The sequence below is a fragment of the Lagopus muta genome, chromosome Z (assembly GCF_023343835.1).
Source record: "Lagopus muta isolate bLagMut1 chromosome Z, bLagMut1 primary, whole genome shotgun sequence".
In the NCBI taxonomy this organism is placed as follows: domain Eukaryota; kingdom Metazoa; phylum Chordata; class Aves; order Galliformes; family Phasianidae; genus Lagopus; species Lagopus muta.
Window position 1 is genome coordinate 26,849,233 of NC_064472.1, and position 23,879 is coordinate 26,873,111.

Sequence of the window (23,879 nt, forward strand, 5' to 3'; positions counted from 1 at the left end):
CTCAGAGGGTGGTGACACACTGGAACAAATTGCCCAGTGAGGTTGTGGATGCCTCATCCCTGGAGGCATTCAAGACCAGGCTGGATGTGGCTCAGGGCAGCCTGGTCTAGCAACCTGATTGGCGACCCTGCACATAGCAGGGGGGTTGAAACTAGATAATCACTGGTTATTATTAACCCAGGCCATTCTAGGCTTCTATGATAATTTCCTGTGTTTTCCTGGTATTGAGAGTAAAAGTAAAATGCAGTTAGTCTAACATGGGAGTGGCACACAGACCAATTTTGAATAGCTCAGGTGGTTTGAATTGCTATTAGTAGGTGCAAGCGTAAGAACTGCAGGCATTCAAGGTTCTGGGACCTAACCTATGTATACTTTTAATCACTGATTGGTATTTGTTGAAGTTTGTATTAAGACAGTTTACAGAATTCATCAAGATTTTATAATTTCACAAATCATGTTCATTGTCCCTACTGTTTTTAAATTAACTGCATTTTGCTTTCCGATAAGTTTTAAAGATGAAAGAAGATGTGTTGGGTCATCTTACCATCTGCCTGTCAGCGTATGACCTCAAAACAGTTTATTTCTCCAGCCCTGGTTTTAAATGATTTTTGCACCCAACTTCCTATTTTTGAATTTGGTGAGTTTTGAAAGGAAGGTCTGTGTCAGTGAGTAGGTGTTCTTTGTCTTTTTCTTGGTTGAGAGAACTGACCACTCTATCAGCAGGAAAGCCTTATTCATTTCTCATCATAAAAAAAAGTAAAAATGGTAGCCTTGGTCTGGCACAATCACTGTATGTTCTAAAATATTATGCATTCTTGTCATTTATTGAGCTTATACTTGATTCTTGTATTTAAAAAAATAAAATTAATTGATGGCTGAAATGACCATTAAGGTAAATACCATACTGAACTAAATTTCTATAATTTTTTTCTGTATCTTAAATAAAATTCTCTTACCTTCTTTTGTAAGCATGTAAACTTTTTATTCTGTTTGGCAGAAAGCTTTTACATGTATGATCCTTTGATACTTTAATCATTTGTCCTAATTTTTAGTGAAAGTCAAGATTTCTTTTAAATATTTCATCATTTGAAGTGATAAAAAATAAGGTTCAAGTGCCATTTGATTCAGGATTTTGCTTGTTCTCTTGGAGCTTCATTTGAGTCCTGCCATTTCAGCAGCTTTTTCTTAAGGGATGTTTTATGTTGGCAGTTGAGGTTCCAGTTCCATGACAGGCATCCATAGAAAGAGACATTCAATGTTCTTTTTCTTATACAGAGGTTTAGTCTTTGTCAATTAAGAAGCAGTCATATATAAACTAAATACTTCCTATTTTTGTGTTTGGAGAGTTTTGCAAGGAAAGTCTGTGTCAGTGAATAGGTGTTCTTTGATGCATATGCATTAAAAACAAAACAAAACAACACAAACCTTAAAACATCAAGCTGCAAAATATACATTGAACTAGAATCATAGAATCCTTAGAGTTGGAAGGAATACCAAAAGGTCATCTAGTCTAATTTGCTTGCAACAGACAGGGATGTCCACAGCTAAATCAAGTTGCTCAGAGCCCTCAACTGGCCACCCATCACCTCTCTGTGCAACCTGTTCCAATGCCTTGCCACCCTCACTATAGAATATTTTTTCCTTATATCCAGCCTATATCTACTCTCTTTAAGTTTGAAGTAATTTCCCCTTGTTATGTTGCAACAGACCATGCTGAAGAGTCTGTCCCCTTCTTTCCCGTAACCCCTCTTTAGATACTGAAAAGCTGCTCTCAGGTTCATTGGAGCCTTTTCTTGTCCAGGCTGGACTGCCCAGCTGTCTCAGCCTGTCCTCATAGGAGAGGTCTGGATCCCTTGGATCATTTCTGTGGCCCTTATCTGGATGCACTCCAACAGGATTATGTCTCTTCTAAGTCTAGTCTAGAACTAGTCTGCCATTCTGATGCCTCTTTGTGTATTTCATGTTAAAGTTTGTCATGCTCCAAGTATGAGGAAAATTGTTCTTTTTAGGAACATTTGAATCACAGAACCGTAACGGCTCAAACAACAGCTCATGTAGCTAATTTCAGGTGGCACCTTGTTCTTGCAGAAAATATTACAACCATCCTGACTTGAGAAAGCTGTTTTTATACCTTGTGTACTGCCAAAGAAATGTGATGGAATACAGGTGTGACTAGCTGGGGTGCTAAACTTGTGATCATCTCATCTGTTTTAGGTTATATGTCTCCACACCCGTCTCCACTAGGAGCACCAGAGCATGTATCCAGTCCGATGTCCGGAGGAGGTCCTACTCCACCCCAGATGACTCCCAGCCAGCCAGGACCTATTATACCTGGGGACCCGCAAGTTATGAGTCAACCCAACAGAGGTCCCTCCCCTTTCAGCCCTGTACAGCTGCACCAACTTCGGGCTCAGATTCTAGCATACAAAATGTTAGCTAGAGGTCAGCCTTTACCAGAAAACCTCCAGCTTGCTGTTCAGGGAAAGCGGACCCTTCCTGGCATTCAACAACAGCAGCCTCCCAGTGCCTTCAACAGACAGTCTGGTAAATGCAGCTAGGCTTTGTGTCATTGCACAAGTAATTCTTGAAGTTCTACCTGTGGAATGTTACAGAAGCATGGTGTTCATGATTATAATTTGGGTCAGCATTCTGAACTTTTATTATTGAGGAAGTGCATAGAACCTACCTATTATTAATAGAATATTGTACACAGACATAGAAGTGTCCACCTCAATTATACCTGATGTTTTTGAGTGTTAATCATAGTTTATTGATCACAATTTTACTCTTCTTAGAGTAATTTCCAGTTTCCTGTTATTATATGGTGAAAACAGATAGAAAATTTGGAGCAGGTGAAAGTAAAACAAACTGTTGAGTACGTAAAAGGAAAGTAAAATTCTCTTTATTAGTCTTTCTCTTCCAATGATAATAAATCTTACAGTGCAGTAACCAAAGCACACTTTGGTCTTGAGAAAACTTTATTAACACCCTGTACCTCTTACATCTTCTGAACACTTCCATTATTGAGTGAGTGTTAGAAATTGAGTGCTAAGCTGTTTTTTTTTTTGTTAGTAATGATTTTAAGTAGTTCATTTTGGTGTGTATCACTTTGCTAACAAGTAGAGATTTTTTTGTTTTTGTTTTTTAGGATACACGATTTTACCAAGCTTTGCTATATATTTTCTTTCACAGTAAAATTTTCATAAAACCTTACATAATGCACAGAAATACTACTTGCCTGAAAAGGCTAGCATGCTAGAGAACAGAATAGTTATTGAATGCTTGTTTCTTAATATGATTCTTTCCTCTGTCAAATTGTTAGGTATTGGGATGCATGCAATGAGTGGTGCTGCAGCTGGACCAGGGCCTGCTGCAGGAATACCTGGACATACAGCTTCCATTACTCCTAAAACGTGGAATGAAGGTACAGGGGAGCATAAATCTCGTATTATTTCATACACAGAGTTAAGGTGAAACAGAGTAGGTAGAGACCAAGAAAAAGATAGAGGGGAAAAAAAAAGGGAAAGTTAAAAGTAATACAGGCAAAATAGCATAATCTTTACTGTACCTAGGACTTAAATATCAAGGAGAATCAACCATTTATTCACCTGTGAATGACCTGGCCAGATGAAGTTATTGCAGTTAGATGGCCTGAACATCAAGCACCTTTTTAAAATCAAAGTGAAATACAGAAGCTGCTTGAGGGACACCCATAAAATATATACTTAAGTGGTATTCTCAGCATGCTTAATTGCAGGATGCTTGTCTTTCAACTGTATTCTTTGTTGCTGTAAACTCAAGTTTTCAAATTTCAAACTCATACATAGCAGAATAAGGCTTTTTATTTTTTTTAATTCCTTTGAAAGAACAGTGTGGTCTTTGAGATCTAAAGAACATTGTAACATTTTTTTTTCACATTTTAGTGTGAGAATAATTTTTTGAATTAAAATATTTAGATTTCGATTTACAGGCTCATTTATGGTTTGAAAGTAGAAGGAGGACTGTATTGAAATTCATTAGAAATTACTAAAAATATATTTTGAATTTATTTTTTAAGAGAAATTTAAAGGTGGATATAGTATTACAGACCAGAATAATTTGTTCCTCACTCAGCAGGAATCTTATACATTGCTGTTGCTCGTGGGTAAATCTGAGGACAGAGAACTGTAACAGTAGATCTTTTTTTAAATACAGAATGAAGTGTATATAAGTGTGTGTTTGTCTGGTAATTTTGAATGTTTTTCTGAACTCACATTCTTCTGCAGAAATTGTCATTAATTTCTTCCTGTGTTCCACATTTCATGTTAGGAATAAGTATTTTTTTTATGATTCAGGCCAAACTCCAGATATGAGTGTCTCCAGTGCACCGCAGAAACTTCCTGCACCATCTCTGAGTGGGAGGCCTTCTCCTGCCCCTACTGCTGCCCAGCCTGCTGCTGCTATGCCTGGGCCTTCTGTACCACAACCACCACCTGGACAGCCTTCCCCCATTGTTCAGCTGCAGCAAAAGCAGAATCGCATCAGCCCTATTCAAAAGCCACAAGGATTAGACCCTGTTGAAATTCTTCAAGAACGGGAATATAGGTAAAAGTGAATAACATGATTCAAGTATACATGCAGGTTATTTTTCACTTTCTGGACAAGGAGTCCTTGCAATCCAAGGTAGTAGTGACAATCAAGTAAATACAGTATCCAGAGAGGAACCATGTCGAAGAAATGTAGAAACATCACACTAGAAGATAATCTAATTCCATCTCAGGTTAGAAAGTAGGAAAGTGTGTTAGTATCACTGCAAATCAACTAAGTTTAAAGCAGGCTCAGGAACTCTGCTTGGCTACTGTATTAATGGACACTTCAAAAGACAAAAGTTAGGAAGTCTAAATCGTCGTAATCTACAGAGAAACAAATTTAGTGTGGGAAGTTTTCAAAATTACAAACGAGTTATAAAGGGAATAATGGAAGTCAAAAGGCTAATAAAAGTTAGTGGCTAGAGAAAATTTTGTTAGTGTGTTCATGAACTTGGCTGAACTCCAAAGAGTAAGGAGATCATAAGCAAGATTAAAGAAGAGGTTACCAGGAAACCATGGTCTTAAAAGTTGCCTCCCGTGTGCCTCAATTCGTTGATTTATATTCATATAAATTATAGAGGATAACATTTCTTTCAGAATTAGATAAAGACTTCTCTAGCTTTTTGCCTGTCATCAAGACCCTTAGGACATCAATAGTTAGCCTGGAGAATCCGCAGGGCAAGAAGGGTCTAGACCTGCACCTGAACTGTTTCTCATCATTATCCATTGGTGATAAGAGACCACACAGCATGTTTTCTTGGTTTGAACTGATAGAACATTTTCCAATTACTGTAATAATGAGTTTCTAACAGAAAGGTAGCCAAAAAGAATGATGATCATGCTGAAGACAGGTTTAATGGCTTTCACTTTGTGAAGGTAAAGCACCATGAAGTTGTTTAGTATGTGGTACTATGCTCAGAATACAGGCTTTGATCACAGAAAAGCTTTCAATTTCTACATAAAATAATACTTAAGTAATTTTATGTCATATCATTTTTTTTTTTTTTTTACCTTAGGCCATTGCTATTTCAATGTTTTATTGCTGTTTTCTAAAATGTTTTCCAGTAAGTAAAACACAGAATTGTGCAGTTCCACAGTTGCTCTAAGAGAATGACTGTAGCACTAACCTGATCCAAGAATCATGTAATCAATACAGTGCAACCATTTTTGCATAAATTATCTCGGATTTTTTAGTCTTTCTAGCCCTGTTCTGTTGCACTGTGTATGCCAAACTATTATGACTTAGTATACATGAGCAGAAGAAATAGGAATTGGCAGAAAATAGGTGTTATATTCAATATTTAGAACTGACTATAGATACAGCATATTCATTAGCTTCTAAATATCTGAATCTTTGTGATGGTGGAAGTGAGGTGGAAGTTTGATAGGAATTTTGTAATAGTACAGTTTCATTTTTACTCTTTACAGTAATTTTTAGATAGTGACCCAAGCTTTTTTAATCTTGAGTGTTCCTAGAAGTTAGTTTTCTTTGCATACCGGAGTACTTGTAACTTCTGGAATTTTTTTCATTGTTTAAAATTGTCTAAGTAACATAAGATAAACTTTAAAAAAAGCAGTATAACAGTTTTTATGTTTTGGATAGTACTTGGCTTAGCTTTAGCATAGGGAAGTTCAATGCAGAAACATGACCTATTCACACTTTACAGTACAAAGCTTGTATCCTGATAACCTTTGAAGTTAGTGACGGTTTTATGAAACTTTTGCCTCTTAAGTTCTCTCAGTAGTTAACTTTTCTGATAAAGCTTTATGCTCTTCAGTACCTAGAAAATGAAATGAGTTTTTAATGAACAAACAGAATTACAACGTAGATGTTCTAGTGATCTGTATTTCGAAAGACAGACCAAAAAGGTATTCTGATTTGTTGCGGAAGGCTGAGCTTTGAATCTGACCAGAACTGGAATTCTTTACAACTACTGTATTTACTCTGTGACCTGGATCGTATGGGAACACAGTTTCACATTAATTTACTGCTAATTCGTCAGGGTCATGATAAAAGTTAATTACTATGGTGTTTGACCATTGTTTTCAGGGCACATACTTCTTACTTGGTTAACAGCTAACTTTTGGGAGAGATATAAACTATTGTACACACATTTCCATGTTTTTATGGATCATTTATATGGTTCATGTATTAGAGTGTGTCTTAACTTGCACACAACATAATATTGTAAATGTGAAATACACTGAAATACACTGAAGAAATTACATCTGATAGTTTATTTCAGTGACAGAGATTTTTTTTTTTCCCTTCCTCACTACTGGGAAATCATGTAGTTTGACAATTCATCAAGTAAGCACTTGAAAATAAGATATAGAGATCCTATCCATTAACCACATGTTAAATTGACTAAGACGGATAGAGAAGTGGTTATGGACCCAGTAACATATTGATGGGTTGAAAAGGCTTTAAGACTGGTGTAACATCAGCATACTACTTCTTCTCCCTGAAGGTCCTTGATCTTAATTATTAAAAAAAGGGTTCTGGCATAAATTAACAAAGGGAAGGAAAATGGGAGTTAATATTGTTAAATTCATGTGACTGGGCCAGAAAGCTGTTTGTGATATGTGTTAAATTGGTATTACTTGATAACTCTTGTTAATCTCTGTATGACTAATGGTGGATGAAGAGGAACCCAGATATTTAAAATTCTGATTAATGCAGGAACTTTAAAGTATTGGGATGTGCAGAACTTTTAAACTTGTGGTCTTTGAAATCCTGCTGAAGTGATAAGTTCATGTTGTGGCTCTTATAAAATTCTTTGCCCTCTCTTTAGAATAAGTACTGCTTTTCCGTTTTAGTGAGTATATTTTTTAATATTACTAACCAGTGTATTCTAGAGTTACTCTGTTATGTGGAAAGGCTTTTTTCCACATTCTCAGTGCTAATTAAAAGAAAAAAAAGCAGTGTCCTGTAGACTGTCACTAGCTGCTTTCTGTTACCTGCAAAGTCCCTGTTTTGTATGTCATCTGCAAGAGAGGCTGGAATGCACAAACATAACCTCTGTAGTTGACCTTGGTTAATGAGGAATATGTGTACATCGTTTAATTGCAAAGGGGTCTCCTTGTAGATGTGTAAACTGCTTTCTGCATCAGTGAAGAAAGATAGCTGAGTTGCAAAGAATAATTAAATGTATCATTTAAGTAAGATGAGATTACACTAGTAAAAGTCATGTGGAAAACTTCTTTCCTTGGGTTCCATTGACTTTATAGTCATTAGTATTTTTCAATACAGACAGGAACAGTCCGAGAAAATGCAGTCATTCTCTTTAAAGACTTGAATGTGGCTGTAATTTTGAAATGGTTTAAGTAGTTAGGACATTTGCTTGAGGTGAGGTAGCTACCATGAAATTCTTTCTAAAATCCTTCCAACTTATTCAGGAAAATGCTATTCTTGTTAGTACCCAAGATGATATGGTTAATGCTTCTGAGAGAATGTGAAATAAAATCGACAAGTAAATGCCTTTTTTTTATTTAATATGTAACCCATCTGGCTCCCGTTTTTCATTACTCTTCCTTATATGTGGTCTAGATTTTCATTAATATGTACTGTTTTTTTTGACCAGGACTTTATTTCAAGAACAGACCAGGTTTTGTGTGAATTAGTGAGTGTGTTAGTGAGTAAATGTGAGTAGTGGCTAAAAATGCTGTTTTTTGGGTTTTTTTTTTTCCTGTTTTTTCTCTGTGGCTGGATTGTAAAAGGACAGTAATTACACATGGAAGAGAGTAAGTGTAGTTATGTGTAGCTTAGTGTAAACCTCTCTTTTTCATGTAATTTGGAGAAATTTGAAGATGAGCTTGGAATTAGTAAGCAGCCTTGTGAATGAGAAAGAAAATGGCTAGCAGTGTGAAGTCTTTTATACAAGGTGGATTGCTTAGAGTGATAACAGGACACAACAGCTCACTGTAAGCTTGCATTATATTTTGTCACATCTCAAGAAAGTTGTACATTTGGATTTTTTAGGATTGATGTATATGATAGAAATACAAACTCCAGCCAGCTTTTGCTTTTGCTTTACTTTATACTCTGCAAACTTTTGGAGGTACTTTAAACTATTTTATTTCCAGTGGTAGCCTAACAAAACAATTCTTAAAGAATTAGTAAGTAAGTGAACATTCCACTTCATATTTGTTTGCAAAAATGGTTAATCCATTTAGTTACCTAAACTTAAACAATGATAGGGAGCGGCCTGATTAATTTTTGTGTTTGTCCTTGTTTATTGAGCAAGAAGGAACACCCAATGCCAACAAAAAAGAATGAAAATATTAAACTGAAAATGTGTTCAGTATTCAGTTGTTTTACTTCATCCACAGCTAAGAAGAGGATTTTGGAAAGATTGTGTCTTCTTTACTGACTAAATTTCATTGAAGTCAGTGAAACCAGAATTGGGCTGTAATTGTCCTGTAGGTGAACATTTCAGAAACATTGCAGCTGTCTGAGAAGTTATGATCCATAATTGCATCCACATGCAACTTTTGGTTGACTTAGAATTTTTGGGTCTGCTATTTTAGTGCCTGGCAAAATTTGTAGTTCACAAGGATACTTACTTGTAGGTAAAACTCACAAGAACCATGTAACTATTGGCTTCCTGATCTCGCTTGTCAGTGTGAAAAATACAGTAAAACAAGGTCATTCTGACTTCTGGTCCATTGTTCTCCCTTTTGAATTTGCAAATGAATGCAAAAGAAAATTGTAAGGGGAGAGTACACGAAACTGTACCCATCAAAGAAACCTGAAAACAATTGTATCTGATACAGGTAAGAAGCATTTTCTAGGTTGCTTTCCACACCTACCCTCTTAGTCAAAATTTAAAGAAGGGCCTAGGATTAAATCCAGTGTGTGGTAACTCAAAGCAGTTAAGTTTATCAAATCTCACTTCCATTTTTGCAAAATCCTCATGGTTCAGAAGCAAGTACTAGAAGCCAAATAACTATCTGAGATAAATTGCTTATTTTTACTGTATTGGTTTGTATGTATTACGATACAGATTTCTCTGGGCGACTTATGCAATTTTCTGTTTACTTAGGCTTCAAGCACGAATTGCTCACAGAATCCAGGAACTGGAAAATTTGCCAGGTTCTCTGCCCCCTGATCTGCGAACCAAAGCGACGGTGGAGTTGAAGGCACTTAGGTTACTGAATTTCCAGCGCCAGGTAATGCCTTTTTCTTAATGAAAATTGTGTAAGATTGTAACCAGACATGTTCATGTAGTACAGGATGAACTGGTGAGAGAATCTGTAACAGTACTAAGCCTGAAAATGGGATTTTGTGTGAGAGCAAACTTGAATTATGAGCATGTAGTAGAAATGTTTAACTTAGACTTTGTTTTCTTACTATAAATGTGCAAGTATCCTTTCTCTCTCCTGCTTTTTCTTACATTTTAAAATGTAACCAAAGAAATGTACCTTTCATAAAGAGGCATATGGTGGCACAAAGAGGAAATGGTGAGAAGAAGTTGCAAACACATTTCCAACACAAATCCCAGCAGATTACTATTTCTGGACATTCTTTGTACTTGTCGTGAGTTCCTTCGTTTTGGGAAGAATTGTATGGTGATGGTGGTGTGTGGTTTTTCACTGTGATCTGTTCTGAGAGTTCTACTGTCGCACATAAGCTTTGGTCTTACTGATTTAATTTTCATACCTAAGAGAGAAGTTTGATCTTAAGTGCATGCATAAGCAAATGAATTTCAGAAAGGGATAAACTGTGGTAGGCTCTTATGGACTTCTTGTCATTATTTTTTTTTCAACTAGTTTTCAGAAGTTTTCAGAACTAGTTTCAGAAGAAGTGTAATTTGACAAGTTTGGAAAAAATACTTCCTGGCAGAAGTCTTTGACAGTAGTTGTCCTCTGATGTCTGAGTTTTCCTTGCTGCTGTCCTGGCACTCCTTTGTAATGAAGTTTTGTCAGAGGACATATTAAAAACAGCAGGCTCTCTTTGCTGCAGTGCTGTGACTGTGGCTGTACTGTTCCAAGCCTTCGGTATTTCCCTCTTTCTTCTGTGCCCGTTGCAGCTGGCCATGAAAGTAGTCATCAACACTCTGAAAAGCATGTTATATGTGTTTTACATTTGTGCTTTATGAACCTTGGCTAGCTCTTATCTTGAAACAGAACAATGACTTGTGGTATCTTGTTAAGAAAAAATGATGTATGATGAACTCTTTTGTCATCCTTTGGGGGGTTATGAGTTTTATAGAGACAAACATATCTATTGCAGCTGACTAATGCTGGATGTCTTTAGAACTATAATATAAAAGAAGGAGGAGGCTGGGAGGTCCCCTGTTCTTTTTTCATGTATTAAACCTATTTTGTTTTTTTTTTTTTTAATGTGTTTCTTTTTTTTCTCACTGGTAGTTGAGACAAGAGGTAGTAGCCTGCATGCGTCGTGATACAACGCTGGAGACGGCACTGAACTCCAAAGCCTACAAACGAAGCAAGCGCCAGACTTTGAGGGAGGCCCGTATGACGGAAAAGCTTGAGAAACAGCAGAAGATAGAACAGGAGAGGAAGCGTAGACAGAAGCATCAGGTATTTTGACTTACAGGCTGTTTCCCTGGTCACAGAAATTTACCTTTCTTTATTCTGTTGGTCTTACCCGTTACTTACTTTATTCACCTTTGGAGTTGTTAAGAAACAAAAAACAGAACAAAGCACCTCAAAATCATGTACTAAATAATTGGAAAATGGTGAGGTTAGACCTCCTATGTTCTTGATTTCAAATCCTGTACTTTGTCCAGGTCCTACACTTACTTGTTTCTCCTTCTAGGAATACCTGAATAGCATATTGCAACATGCTAAAGACTTCAAGGAGTACCATCGGTCAGTGGCTGGCAAAATTCAGAAACTTTCTAAAGCTGTGGCAACTTGGCATGCCAACACTGAACGTGAACAGAAGAAAGAAACTGAGAGAATTGAGAAAGAAAGAATGAGGAGACTAATGGTAAGGATTGGAAGGACGGGTATGATTATTTTAGTGAAAATCACTTGTTTTTAATATGTATCCTTTTCATATCTCATAGGCAGTCTCAGATACCCAGATCTTTTCTTTGCAGACTAAAACCTCTGTGACTTAATAAGTATAAATCTGAAACTGATATACTTTGATTATGTGTTTTTAAGTATGGTAATCAGTGTGACACTGTTCATTTCAGTTTTTAGCAGATCTTTTTTTTTTGTCTTCTGTCTACCAGCTTGAAAACTTAGCACAGCCACTGCATCGCTTAATCTCATTAACGTAATGAACTAGCATTTTGCAGAATTGCATGGTTATTGGTCCTCTATATAAATATTGAAGTTGATTTCTAGTTTTATAGTTTTGAAGATTCCACATGATTAGTTTGTTTGTAGTATTGCCCACCAACTTTTATATAAAACTGATTTCACATGCAAAAATACATAACCCATGGTAGTAAATAATGCATGTAGCTTGAGAATGAGTGACAGTAAGCTCTACCCGTTAGTGCTCCAGGACCCCTTTGTGTTCTTTCATGATTTTTTCTTCTCTTACCTACACATACTATCAGTATCCTTTTTTAAGATACCGTAGAATGATTTTGTGTGCAGTTGTATTGCCAGAATGCTGTGGAACTGTTGAGTGGGCTGTCAACATTTCTGGGGTTAAAATAATTCTGGATTGTAAAGTGTAGACATATTAATGTTCGTGTGTGCAAGCATATTAGAAACTAGGACTGGAAAGATTTCTTCGAGACATTTGTTAGCTCTGTTCTAACACTGTTAGCACTTCACTAGCAGAACTGAATAGGAATTGACATGTTTTTGAAATGATGCTAGTGAAAAAAAACAGTAGGTATCTAAAGTGGGTGCAGATGGAAACATAATTTCATGTATTTCTTATCTGAAATCTATTTCCTCCATGAGTTAAGGACTGTACAGTTTACTTTTAAAAATCACAAAACAGTATGTAGAAACTATTAAATACAAAAATATTAAAAACTTAAAAATGAAAACATGTGCAAAATGCAAAGAAGGACTCTCTTAAGAGAAGAAGAATTGTTTAGACTGTAGGGTATTTCTAAAGTTTATATACTAACCTGCACTGTAGAGCATTTTTATAATTAGAGATAGTTGTCAGAAGTCTGTGTACTCAGCTATTAAAATACTGATTTGTAAAGGAAAAAAAGAACTAATTGAAAAATAGCATTGTAATGCTTTAAAAATTCCTCAGCATATCATTGAGGCTAGGCTTAAATCAGTCTAATGTACAATACGGTAAAGAAAAAAGATCTCCACTATGAGAAAAATGAAGTAGGATCACATGTCTGCAAATGACACAGGATGCCAGTGCTTCCAAACACCAGTTATTTCTCATAAAGCTACTTTGCCAAAGACTGTGGTTGAGCATTTAACTTAGTTATAGGACTTCATAAGTACTTTCAGTTTAGGGATTTGCCCTCGCAAGTATTTGCCTGACTGCTCAGTTAAGTTCTCCTGTAGCAAACTGTGTTCTGTTAATTGGGTTGCTTTGCCTGTTCAGTTTCAGTCCCATTGTGGTATGTTGTAGTACTCTAAAAAGAACTAAATGGAAGTTCAGCCGCTGATTCCTATCTCTTTCTCTAGGCATGAGGTAAATGCAATTCCTGTCTTTGAAAAGACAGTTGTAGGAGACTTGCCAAGTTGCTTCAGGACAGTTGCTAGTGAGGTTCTATGGGGCTACATTTGAGGTCCTGCTATCTTCAATGCTTTTTTTTTTTTTTTTTCTTTCCAATCCTGATCGGGATTCAGGACTTGAATACTAAGTGCATTTGCAGATGATACTCAATTAGGGGAACCTGTAGACTCCTCCAAGGGTAGTGAGGCCTTGTGGAGAGAGCTTGACAAATGGGAGGGCTGGGCAGTCATCAACTGCATAAAGTAAAGCAAGTTCTGGATTCTGCATCTGGAACAGGACAATTCTGAATGTATGTCCAGAATGGGTGATGAGAGGCTGGAGAACAGATCACAGAAAAAAGTCCAGTGATTCTGGTTGACAGCAAGTTGAATGAGTTGAATGTGAGTCAGCAGTGTGTATTTTTTTTTTTAAATTTTAATTTCTTTTCACTTTTAGAACTGTTGTAGATTTTTCAATAATTACTATGTGATAACTGGATATGTCTAGAGTCATATAATTCCTGGATCCCAGAGTGACTCAGGCTGGCCAGGAACTTAGGATGTTTCTAGTCCAGCCTCCTTCCCAAAATAGATTTAGCATCAAGGTCAAACTGGGTTGCCCAAGTCTTTTTTCAGTCATGTCTTGTAAACTTCTAATACTTAGAAATGGTACAACTTCTCTGGGCCTCTGTTGTACAACATTTCTGGAGAAAAAAGTGCCTTTTAAAATCCAGCATCAGCCACCACTGTTTCAAATTCAATCACTATCTTCCATGCTGAGGTTGGGAAATTTCAAGCGTTGTCTGCATGTCGTCTGAAAAGCAGAAGCAGGTGGGGATTATCACGTGCTGTGATTTTGGGCAAGATTCCTGCTAATATAGTCCAGAATTCTGTAGACCTCTGCTGTTGCACCACATTGCCAAATCAATGTTTGTATAAATGGACGTGTATATGCTTTATTGTGCAGCTGCTTGCCTGTCCGTGTTGTTTGAACTTCATCAGGTTCCTCTTGTCCCATTGTTTTGCCTGTTCAGGTCCTTCTGAAAGGCAGCGCAACCCTTGAAGTTATTGACTAATGTCCTTAGTTCTATGTCACATGCAAACTTAACTAGGGTCCCCTTCATCTTTTAGTCTGGGTCATTGGTAGAAGTTTGAAACATGTGCCTCAGGTAGACAATTGTCCTCCAGGTATGGTATGACTCTCTACTTTCTGGTGGACTCTCTGTCCACCTACGCAAATCATGATGTAACCAAAATAGCACATGATTTTTAGGATAGGTATTATCAATTGGGTAATGTGTGTTTCATATTCCTAGGCTGAAGATGAAGAAGGCTACCGTAAGCTGATTGACCAAAAGAAAGATAGACGCCTGGCCTACCTATTGCAGCAGACAGATGAGTATGTTGCTAACTTGACTAATCTGGTATGGGAACATAAACAGGCACAAGCAGCCAAAGAGAAGAAGAAGAGGAGAAGAAGAAAGAAGGCAAGTAATTACACTTGACCTTTTCCTGCAATGTTGTCTTCAAATCCAATTTTAGTTGTTTACTTCCTAAACTTGGCTCAGTCCATCTTATAGGTACACTGAAAATAACTAGGGAGAACTTCGTGCCAGTAGCATGTTTGTTGTGCATTCTTACAATTTAATTGAAGCTTTTAAAAGTTATCTTTGTATGACTGGTTGTGGAAACTGAACAGTGCTATTTCTGAAAAAATAATTTTGTGTGTGAAAGGATAATTCAATAATGATTTGTCATTTTGTGTCCTCTGAGTATCTTCTATTTCTTGCAGGATTGTTTAGAGGATTTTTATAATCCATTTCCATGCCTGACTTGCTACTAATTACTGATAAAAGTATAAACATTGTATCTGCATTGTTCACATGCAGCATGCTTAGCCTGATGATAAATAGCACTGACTGAAAAATGATAGTTCTGGAGATTAATTACCTCAAATATACTCTGTGGTTTCTCCTGTCACCCTCCAGAATGTCTGTACTTTTTTTTGAGCATAAATTTTTAACATATACAAAGTCCCCTACGTCTGTAGTCAAGATACAACTTAAATGGAGTTGTTGGCCCGTACAGTGAGAACAGACTTGATTTAGTATATTCACAGTAAAAATTCATTGTAGAAACAGAATCACAGACTCATTTCAGTTAAAAGGCACCTTTCAAGGTCATCTAGTCCAACTTCCTTGCAATGAACATGGATATCTGCAGCTAGATCAGGTTGCTTAGAGGTCCTGTCTAGCCTGACTTTGAGTGTCTCCAGAGATGGGGCATCCACCACCTCTCTGGGCAACCAGTGCCAATCCCTCACCACCGTTATTATAAGAAACATCTTTCTTATATCCAGTCTAAATCTCCCCTCCTTTAGTTTGAAACACTTTCCCCTAGTCCTGTCACAGCAAATCGTGCTACAGAGTCTGTCCTTTTCTTTATTACAGCTCCCCTTGGAGCCTTCTCTTCTCTAGGCTGACCAACCCCAGCTCTCTCAGTCTGTCCTCATAGAAGAGGAGTTTCATCTCTTGGCTCATTTTTTGGTGCTCTAATAGGTTTACATCTCTCCTGTACTGAGGAGACAGTGTAGTGTGTACATTTACTACTATAACAAAATGTTTGAATTCCTTTGATAATGTGTTGAGCTGTTTGTCTCCGTGATGCTCAGTTTAGCTATGTATGAGGAACAAAGTATCTTACAGCAGTGTCAATAAAGACATGATTTTCTTTCACTGAAGTAAAATGTCAGTGTGTCACAGTGCTTATTAATGTCCAGGCCTTTCTTGACCTAAAACCTAATGAAAGATTAGCAATAAAATATCTGAGCTCTTAATAGTTGTTTTTAATTATCCTCTTTCCATCAAACTTTTCACAGAATCACAGAATCACCCGGGTTGGAAGAGACCTCAAGGATCATGTAGTTCCAACCCCCCTGCCTAGCAGGGCCACCAAACATACACATTCAGATCAGGTTGCCCAGGACCCCATCCAACCTGGCCTTGAACACGTCCAAGGACGGGGCATCCACAACCTCCCTGGGCAGCCCGTTCCAGGGCCTAACCACTCTCCTTGTAAAGAACTTCCCCCTAACATCCAACCTAAATCTTCCCTCCTTCAACTTGGATCCATTTCCCCTAGTCCTGCTGTTGTCAGCCCTTTTGCTCATCTGTTAGGAATACAGGAGAGTGCATGCAGATATTACTCTTTTACTGACTTAGAATTCTGTGAATTTGTTATTGCATGGCTACAGCATGCATTGAAGTTGGTGTCTGCTGTGTCTTTTTCCTAGTCTTTTGTTGTTTTTCCTAGTTTTTTCATATGTGCCCGTAAGTGCTTCATAATCTACATAAAGTGAAAATTAATCTATGAGCACCCACGGTTATTTGTTTCATACTCACAGAGAAATGAATGAAAAGAGTTCTAAGAATTTTCTCCTACAAATCACAGTGAGGTAATAGGTCATGAAAAAATACATGTTGCTTTTGCCAGGTGTAAATTTATGCAGTCAAAGTGAACCTCGTATTCTTTAGTTGTGTGCTTGAGTTGCAAGCATTGATTATAACTAATTTGCAACAACCTCTACATGTTAGAGACAGTCTCAAATGCAAAATAATGGATGTCTGTCCACCTCCTCGTTCATCCAAGGAAAAGTAATATTCTCAAGTAAATGAAGTCTTTGCAGTTGAGGCAATATACGTGTTGTTGTAACTTATCCTACCACTCAGTATGAACTGGTTTAGATCTGGCACAGTTCCTTTCTCTGTCAGTAGATGATCATGCTGCTCTGAAATGCTAAAGCAAGCAGCCTTTGAGCTCATATTGATGTTGACCTTAACTGGGCAACAGCTACTTTTGTATTGAGCAGGACCAATGATATTTGTATTGTCCAGGAAAAAGTATATAAGCCTCTCCTTTTGGTTATTTTTTTCTGTTAAAAAATGTTATATATCCTTGAGGTCCCTTCCAACTCGGGCCGTACTATGATTCTGTGATTATATTTTATAAATATTTTAAAGGCTTTAGACAAAAAGTAGGCTTAGCTGAATTAGTCTATTTTTTTTTTTTGTAATACAAGAGAAAGAGTAGTTAACAAAGTTTAGTAGGTATGTGTGTTGAAGTATGAAGGTTATGTAAAATGAGAATCAAGTTTTTCAAAATGTAAAATTGGCCCATTTCTATTACTGCACTTTCACCTGGAGTTCGTGCCTTGGAGATGGATTCTAAGGGCAAAGAATTCGTTTTGATTGGAAACAGATATTGAGGATCATCTCAGTGTTCAGAAGTGCAGCTTGTCTATGCTTTAAAAGAAAAAAAACAAAGCAAACCAAAATAAAACAACCAGAATTATGTAAATTTATAGCACCTGTTAACAGTACTTGAAAGTTGTTTAAAATACAATTTGAAAGATCTGTTCTTGTTCTCAGTGTGATCTATTTGCACTGGTAACCCAAGTTAAACTGTGCTGTAGTGTATCAAAGTCTGCACTGTTATGAGACAGAAGCTGCATCTGTCCTTAGCTGTTTTCAAAACTATTTAGGGAAGTGCCACTTCAGAAGCCATCTGTCTTCCATTTTTTTTCATGTCATCTCCGCATTTTTAAATAGGGTAAATGAGGACAGACTTTGGTGAAGAGACACCTTATTTCTCAGAGTAGTGTCTTGAAAGATAAACATCCAACTCACTCCAGCTATTACCATCAAACTTCTTTTTATTTGTAAATTGAGCAACTGTGGTCTGAACTTAAGATATAGCACAAAGAATTTCCAAAGGGCTCTGGTAGTTAGTGTCAGACCAAAAATTAATTGTTTACATACCCAAATTAAAAGTACATGCAGAAATACATCATCTGTGATGCTTGGTGACATCTCTGAAACTGAGTTTAAATCAGTTTAGAAGAAATCAAGAGTAAATCACGTGGAAACTGTTTGCTGTTGACACTCTCTGTAAGCGCTGAGCTGTGATCATGATGAGAAATTCAGAAGGCTAGCCATTTTTCAGATTCATTGCAAGGACTGGAGGTGTTGTATGTACCATGTGGTAAATGGGCTGTGTGTGCAAATCTGTCTGTATCCATCTTTTCTAAGCTACGTGGATTCCAGACACTGCAGACATGGATTGAGACCTATTTGTGGTGCAGAGTAATATAAATGTAGTATCAATTATTCAATATGTAATATCAAGTATTCAGTATGTTCTTGTGACTGATCATGATGCTCTTTACTTCGTTTTTTGTAGAAGGCTGAAGAAAATGCAGAAGGCATGGCATCTGGTCTTGGTCCTGATGGAGAGGTATTGTTTTACAATTTTACAACTTCTCCAATGATTGTCTTGTGGTATGTGCCACTGAGATAGCTTCACCAAAAGTCACGCCCTCAAATGCTTGAAGACCTGTTGTTTCTGAGCGGAAAAAAATGCTATCCAGATTAACATTCATGTTGAAGTTCTGTCTAATAAAAAAGATGGAAAAAGATTGAAACAAAAATGTGTCGAATGTATCACTGAGTATATTGATTAATTCCTCTTAGTTTTTTTATGTGCTTAAAAGTAAACAATTTTCTTGGAACCCATGAGTAGATGTAATTTACTTTTTAAAATGTGGTTGTAATCACCTACATTCTAGCTTCTCAGTAAATTAAAAATTACATTATTGCCACTGTCAATTACCTCTGCTAGAATCATGGAATGGCTTGGGATGGAAAAGATCTTAGAAGTCATCTAGTTGCACCCTCCTCCCCACTGTGGGCAGGCTTCCAGATATAGGATGGATGATAGTGGAATGATGACTTAATGTATCAGAATGTTCCTGCTTGCTCAGGCAGATAAAAATGATTAATTTTTGTCTGAGTCTTTCTTTGATTAATATTTTTTTTATAATAACAACATAATGAAGCAGAACATATTCTGTTTCATTAACATCCTGTTAATGCTGTTTTTCTGTTCCATTTTCACATAAATACTTCATAATTTTAGGTATTATTTTAGTTCTCATCTTTTTTTATGCTTTAAATAGACTTCTCTTGGTATAGTGAAAGATTTGTCATAAACTCCATTAATACAGTTTCACACTGCTCAAAGAAAATACATGATAGCACTTTAACTTTGGAATTTGTGAAGAGTATAAGTTTTAAACTCAGTGAATTTGTTTTTAACTGTTTTATTTATTTTTTCCTACTCGTGCATATTAGGAAATAATTCTTCAGTGTAGGCGGTAGTAGAAGGCAAAAAGTTTTTAAAGTAGAAATTCTGTGATTAAGTGGGAGGAAGTAACAGAAAAGTGTAGTCTTGCTCTTCTAGTTTTTAACAGAAGTGGAGTTAGTAAGAGGACTTCTTATTGCAAGTACTTTATGAACATAAATGAAGTAGTCGGAACAGTAAATCTTTAGAATAGATCTGTATGGGAAAAGAAGGTGATGATGGTGCCTTCTAGAAGGATGCATTATGGAGCAATAGCAGGTGGCAGAGACAGAAAATGGAATAACCCCTTCCAGTGACCAGTGGTGGCTCAAGAGGAGTGCAGTCTCTATCCAGAGATGCTGTTCCATTGGCTGCTAACCCTTAAAACGAGTGTGAAGATGGGTGATCAATTCCTTCTGGTCACTGAGGTGCTTTGTTTGCACTTGAGCTCCTGGGGTTAGCCATGTCTGGCGGCTCAGCCATTGGTTCACACTGTGAACTGGCAATTCTGCTGCAGGCTTTCTTTACTTAAAAAGTTTGTGAAATTGTTATGTCCTCAACTCTCTGTATAAGAGAAGAGGCCACAAGGTGTATTTCTTGTTGTAGATGTCCATTGGTATTAACAACTGGAATTAAATGACCATAAGCATACAAACCTTATCTCTTCTTTCATAAAGGTCAGCACTGTCTTCTGCTCACTGTTGCTCTTTTAAATCCAATTGAAATCCTGTGATATATTTCTGTATGTCACATAAAGATATGCTACGTACAGAAATACTGTCATTCAGAGTTGGCTTCATAGCCACATGGGAAGCTGTGTCTACTAATAAGACTTTGCTCCTTGTTCAGATCTATAATTCTGAAGTTGCTGTTTTTCATTTTGCATGGCAGGGATGAAATTTAGTTGCCTTATGGTGTGAAATTTTGCTTGAATTTTTAGCCCATAGACGAGAGCAGCCAGATGAGTGACCTTCCAGTCAAAGTGACTCACACTGAAACAGGCAAAGTTCTTCTTGGTCCAGAGGCACCAAAAGCAAGTCAGCTAGATGCTTGGCTGGAAATGAACCCTGGGTAAGTACTTAGCATATGTGTGGGCTTTTCTTTTGATTTGCTTTAATTGATTTATCTTAATTATTCTTTTTTCTTTTTTACTTATTCCTTCTCCTTTCAATTTACTACGTGTAAGCTGAATATGACATTTGTTGAACCTTATCCCTCCTCCTTTTATTATCTGTAATTCATATGCTGTCTTCTCTGTGTAGCTATGAAGTTGCTCCCAGGTCAGACAGTGAAGATGAAAGTGGTTCTGAATATGAGGAGGAGGTATGTGTCTTTAAAGAAATAATAACAGTAATAATGTGACAAGTGTTCCAGTAAAAACCAAACTCTTATCCCATATGATATTCTTGTCTTTTTAGTAAGGTCAGAAGAAAACCAGTACCAGATGTCCAGTTGTTTTAAGAGTGAAAACATAGGGAATTGTGTTGGAGGCTTAGATTCAGACTGTTGAAATTGAGTTTATTTGATTTGGTACTTCATTGGTGACTTAAATATAGCTGTTCCAAAGGTTAAAAAAGGGAAGAATCTTATGATTAATACATGTGAATATCCTGACCCTGAAGCACCTGTCAGGGTCTGAAAGTGGGGATTTGTGGTTACCTGATCTGCAGGTGCATTGTTATCAATATAATGACCTCATAGGATTCCTTACTGCAGGGACACTGAGCCTTTTTTTATTAAACATTTTTGTTTTTTAAAGATTTCCTGTCAATACATACCACTGCTAGCAAGAATACTGTGATTAGTAAGGTTAATAACTGTGTGTTTGGATAAAAAGCTACTGTATGTATCAGATAGAAAGGATATAGTAACAATGAATAGTAGCAGTAATTAGAGTTAGTAACTAAGATGCAATTAGAGGTAGGAAGATCACTAATACAGTGGCAGATACGGTTTGAAGAGAACTGCAGATTCAGTAAAGTTTTTGGCAGTACTCTGACACCAATAATATTCATGGATTCCAAATTTACCAATGCAGCAAACAGACTTGTGATCGGTTATACCTACCAGTGGATACTTGAGAGCTTATGTATGTGCATACGTATTTGTAAAATTACTGATATCAATTGCATCAAATAGATTTCAAATACGGGGGTGGAGGGGAATCTAGAACTTATCTCAGGAGAGGCTGACGGCTCCCAGGAGTGGGCCCATAAGGGAAATCCAAATAAGGGACATAGCCTTGATTCAGAGTTGATCTGTGTCATGGCATGTGCAGTGTCACAGAGTTTAATTTTCAGTGTTGGTGAGTCACAGAGTTCATTCTGTTTACCAGTGAAGCTTCAGCCTATTTCTGAAGAGAAATTAAAAACCAATTAAAAGGAGTATATGCAACATGGTAAGATTCTCAGAGAAACTCTGCCTTGGATAGAAGTTATGCCGTTTTTATATTGAGACATAAGAGGGCGTAGGACTCCACTGCTTAGGTGCTTTAATTTCTGTTTTCCTACTGAGAAATACAAGGATGATGTTTCTTGTTTTCCTTTATTTTCTTTAAACAAAAATTTATTTCTCACTTTGATTCTCATGTTCTCAGGCGATAAGTTGTTCTGTTTCTAGTTTCTTTTTTGTCAGTGATATTTTCAGGGTGCCTCTGGTATTTGGTATTCAGCCACACTTAAAGAATGCCCTCAGTTCCCAGGCAGAGCTCCTGTGTTTGAAGGCCAAGTTCTCAGGCTTGGTTTCTTCAGGTTGCTGACGGCTGTGTCACTGGTGCCTGTTGGCAACAGCAGCATGGGGTAGTAGTCTGTAAGTTGTACAAAGTCTGGCAGCCTCTCTGTCACTCTTTGTTGCAGGCCCCTCACAAGCAGCAGACCTCTTTAGGTAGCAGGCCAGGATGAGAAATGGGTGCCTCTGTACCCCTCCCTCAGAAGAGAATCACCCACCGCTATCACCCATCGCTTTTCCTTAGTTGCAGTAGTTGTTATCCAGTGGGAATCATGTCTATATCTGTCTACCTCAGTTTAGACGAGTTAGGTCAGTCAGCTGTCACAGGAGGTCCTCCACCTGGGCACATCTTAACACAGTCAAGTTTGCCACTCACCTCTGCTCCAGGAGAAAGGTCCAGACACTACCCACAGACCACAGCCTGCACAGATGCATCTTCCTTTAAAAGCTCTGGCTGAGTGGATGTTTTGAGACTGAGTTTTCAGGCTGGCAGACATATTTGCTCCTGTTTGTGTTGAGAATCATTTTACGTCAGAATTTTTCTCATTACAGTCAGGTTACCTTGCTAACTGCTCCCTTAGGATTGTAGCATTAGATACTGTGGAAGATCAATGCCAGAGATTCCACAGTGTTTTTCAGACAAATACTTTCTAAAGGAGAGAAGAGCTTAGGAGTGGAGAAATACTAATTATTGTAGAGGACTGCATGTATTAAGATGGGAAGTCAGGGACTAGTATCTGTCAGATTTGGGCCACAATTGAGATGTGCCTATGTTTCTAGTACAGGCTCTTCAGCATCTGTTGTTCTGAGTTGGGGAAATGACTCACAAAAGTCAGTATTCTTTCCTCTTTCTCATTTCTGAAAATTTAAGTTGCTGTTGATCCATTACTGCTGTAGGCAGAGGGAAATTAAATGATTTTTAAAAGAAAAAAAATGTGATTTTTTAAAAATAAGAAATGAAAACCTGTGAAAGACCACACTTGCCAATTTTTTAAACTGCATGACATTGTCACAAATCTGGAATACAGTACAAAAGCATGCATAGTTGTGGAATTTTCTCCCTGTACTGAGTAGACATAGTAAGACTTCTTAAAATAAGATGATTGAAGGGGAAGATACTTCTTATTTCAGAGATTTGTGACCTTATGTTGAAGAATGTATGTCAAACATTATATTTCTGTTTTGCTGTAGTGCAGTTCTATAGAAACATAAGTGTAGGATGGACTTCTGGATTCAAGTTCCTGTCATAGAACACTGACCAGTGAAACCTACCAGTTTGTGAATGCCCACTGAAAGTATCATTTAGAAAGTAGTTACATTTTCTAACAGCTGTTTCTTCTTCTGTGTTATGTAGGATGATGAGGAGGAATCAAGCAGGTTAGAGGCAGATGAGAAGATACTCCTGGATCCTAACAGTGAAGAAGTTTCTGAGAAAGATGCTAAACAAATCATTGAGTGAGTGTTCTGCATGTGCTACTTTTGTTTTTACTTTTGTTAGGAATTGTGATTTCTTATAGTGGTGTCCCCCGAGAATGGTTTGCTGTAGTTTACAGTGAGTTATAGCTGCTTCTTTGACAAGAAAATCTGCAGAAGGCAGCATGTAATAGTTGGCTATCTATTATGTACTGCTAGAAGACTAGCTCCATCCAGAGCACTTGCCAGAGTTTGTGATTAGCACTTCTTTACAAATAAATGTGACCTACGGTCAAAACATACTGTTTACTTTTTTCATTGTTGATTTGTTTGTTTCTGGAAATTTACTTTAATCATTTCTCTGCTTTG

General features: G+C 37.2%; 1 protein-coding gene across 3 annotated transcripts in view; it reads left to right on the top strand.

The window, feature by feature from the left end:
• The window catches only part of SMARCA2 (SWI/SNF related, matrix associated, actin dependent regulator of chromatin, subfamily a, member 2), a 104,247-nt gene that overhangs the window by 22,413 nt on the left and 57,955 nt on the right, over positions 1 to 23,879 (top strand). For all 3 annotated transcript variants that reach the window (XM_048931497.1, XM_048931498.1, XM_048931499.1), the window contains exons 4-14: positions 2,215 to 2,544; positions 3,323 to 3,424; positions 4,335 to 4,584; positions 9,614 to 9,740; positions 10,941 to 11,114; positions 11,353 to 11,526; positions 14,510 to 14,680; positions 18,432 to 18,485; positions 20,311 to 20,441; positions 20,633 to 20,693; positions 23,452 to 23,552. In XM_048931497.1, coding sequence (XP_048787454.1) covers positions 2,215 to 2,544; positions 3,323 to 3,424; positions 4,335 to 4,584; positions 9,614 to 9,740; positions 10,941 to 11,114; positions 11,353 to 11,526; positions 14,510 to 14,680; positions 18,432 to 18,485; positions 20,311 to 20,441; positions 20,633 to 20,693; positions 23,452 to 23,552 — 1,675 coding nt within the window. The remainder of the gene's footprint in view (positions 1 to 2,214; positions 2,545 to 3,322; positions 3,425 to 4,334; positions 4,585 to 9,613; positions 9,741 to 10,940; positions 11,115 to 11,352; positions 11,527 to 14,509; positions 14,681 to 18,431; positions 18,486 to 20,310; positions 20,442 to 20,632; positions 20,694 to 23,451; positions 23,553 to 23,879) is intronic.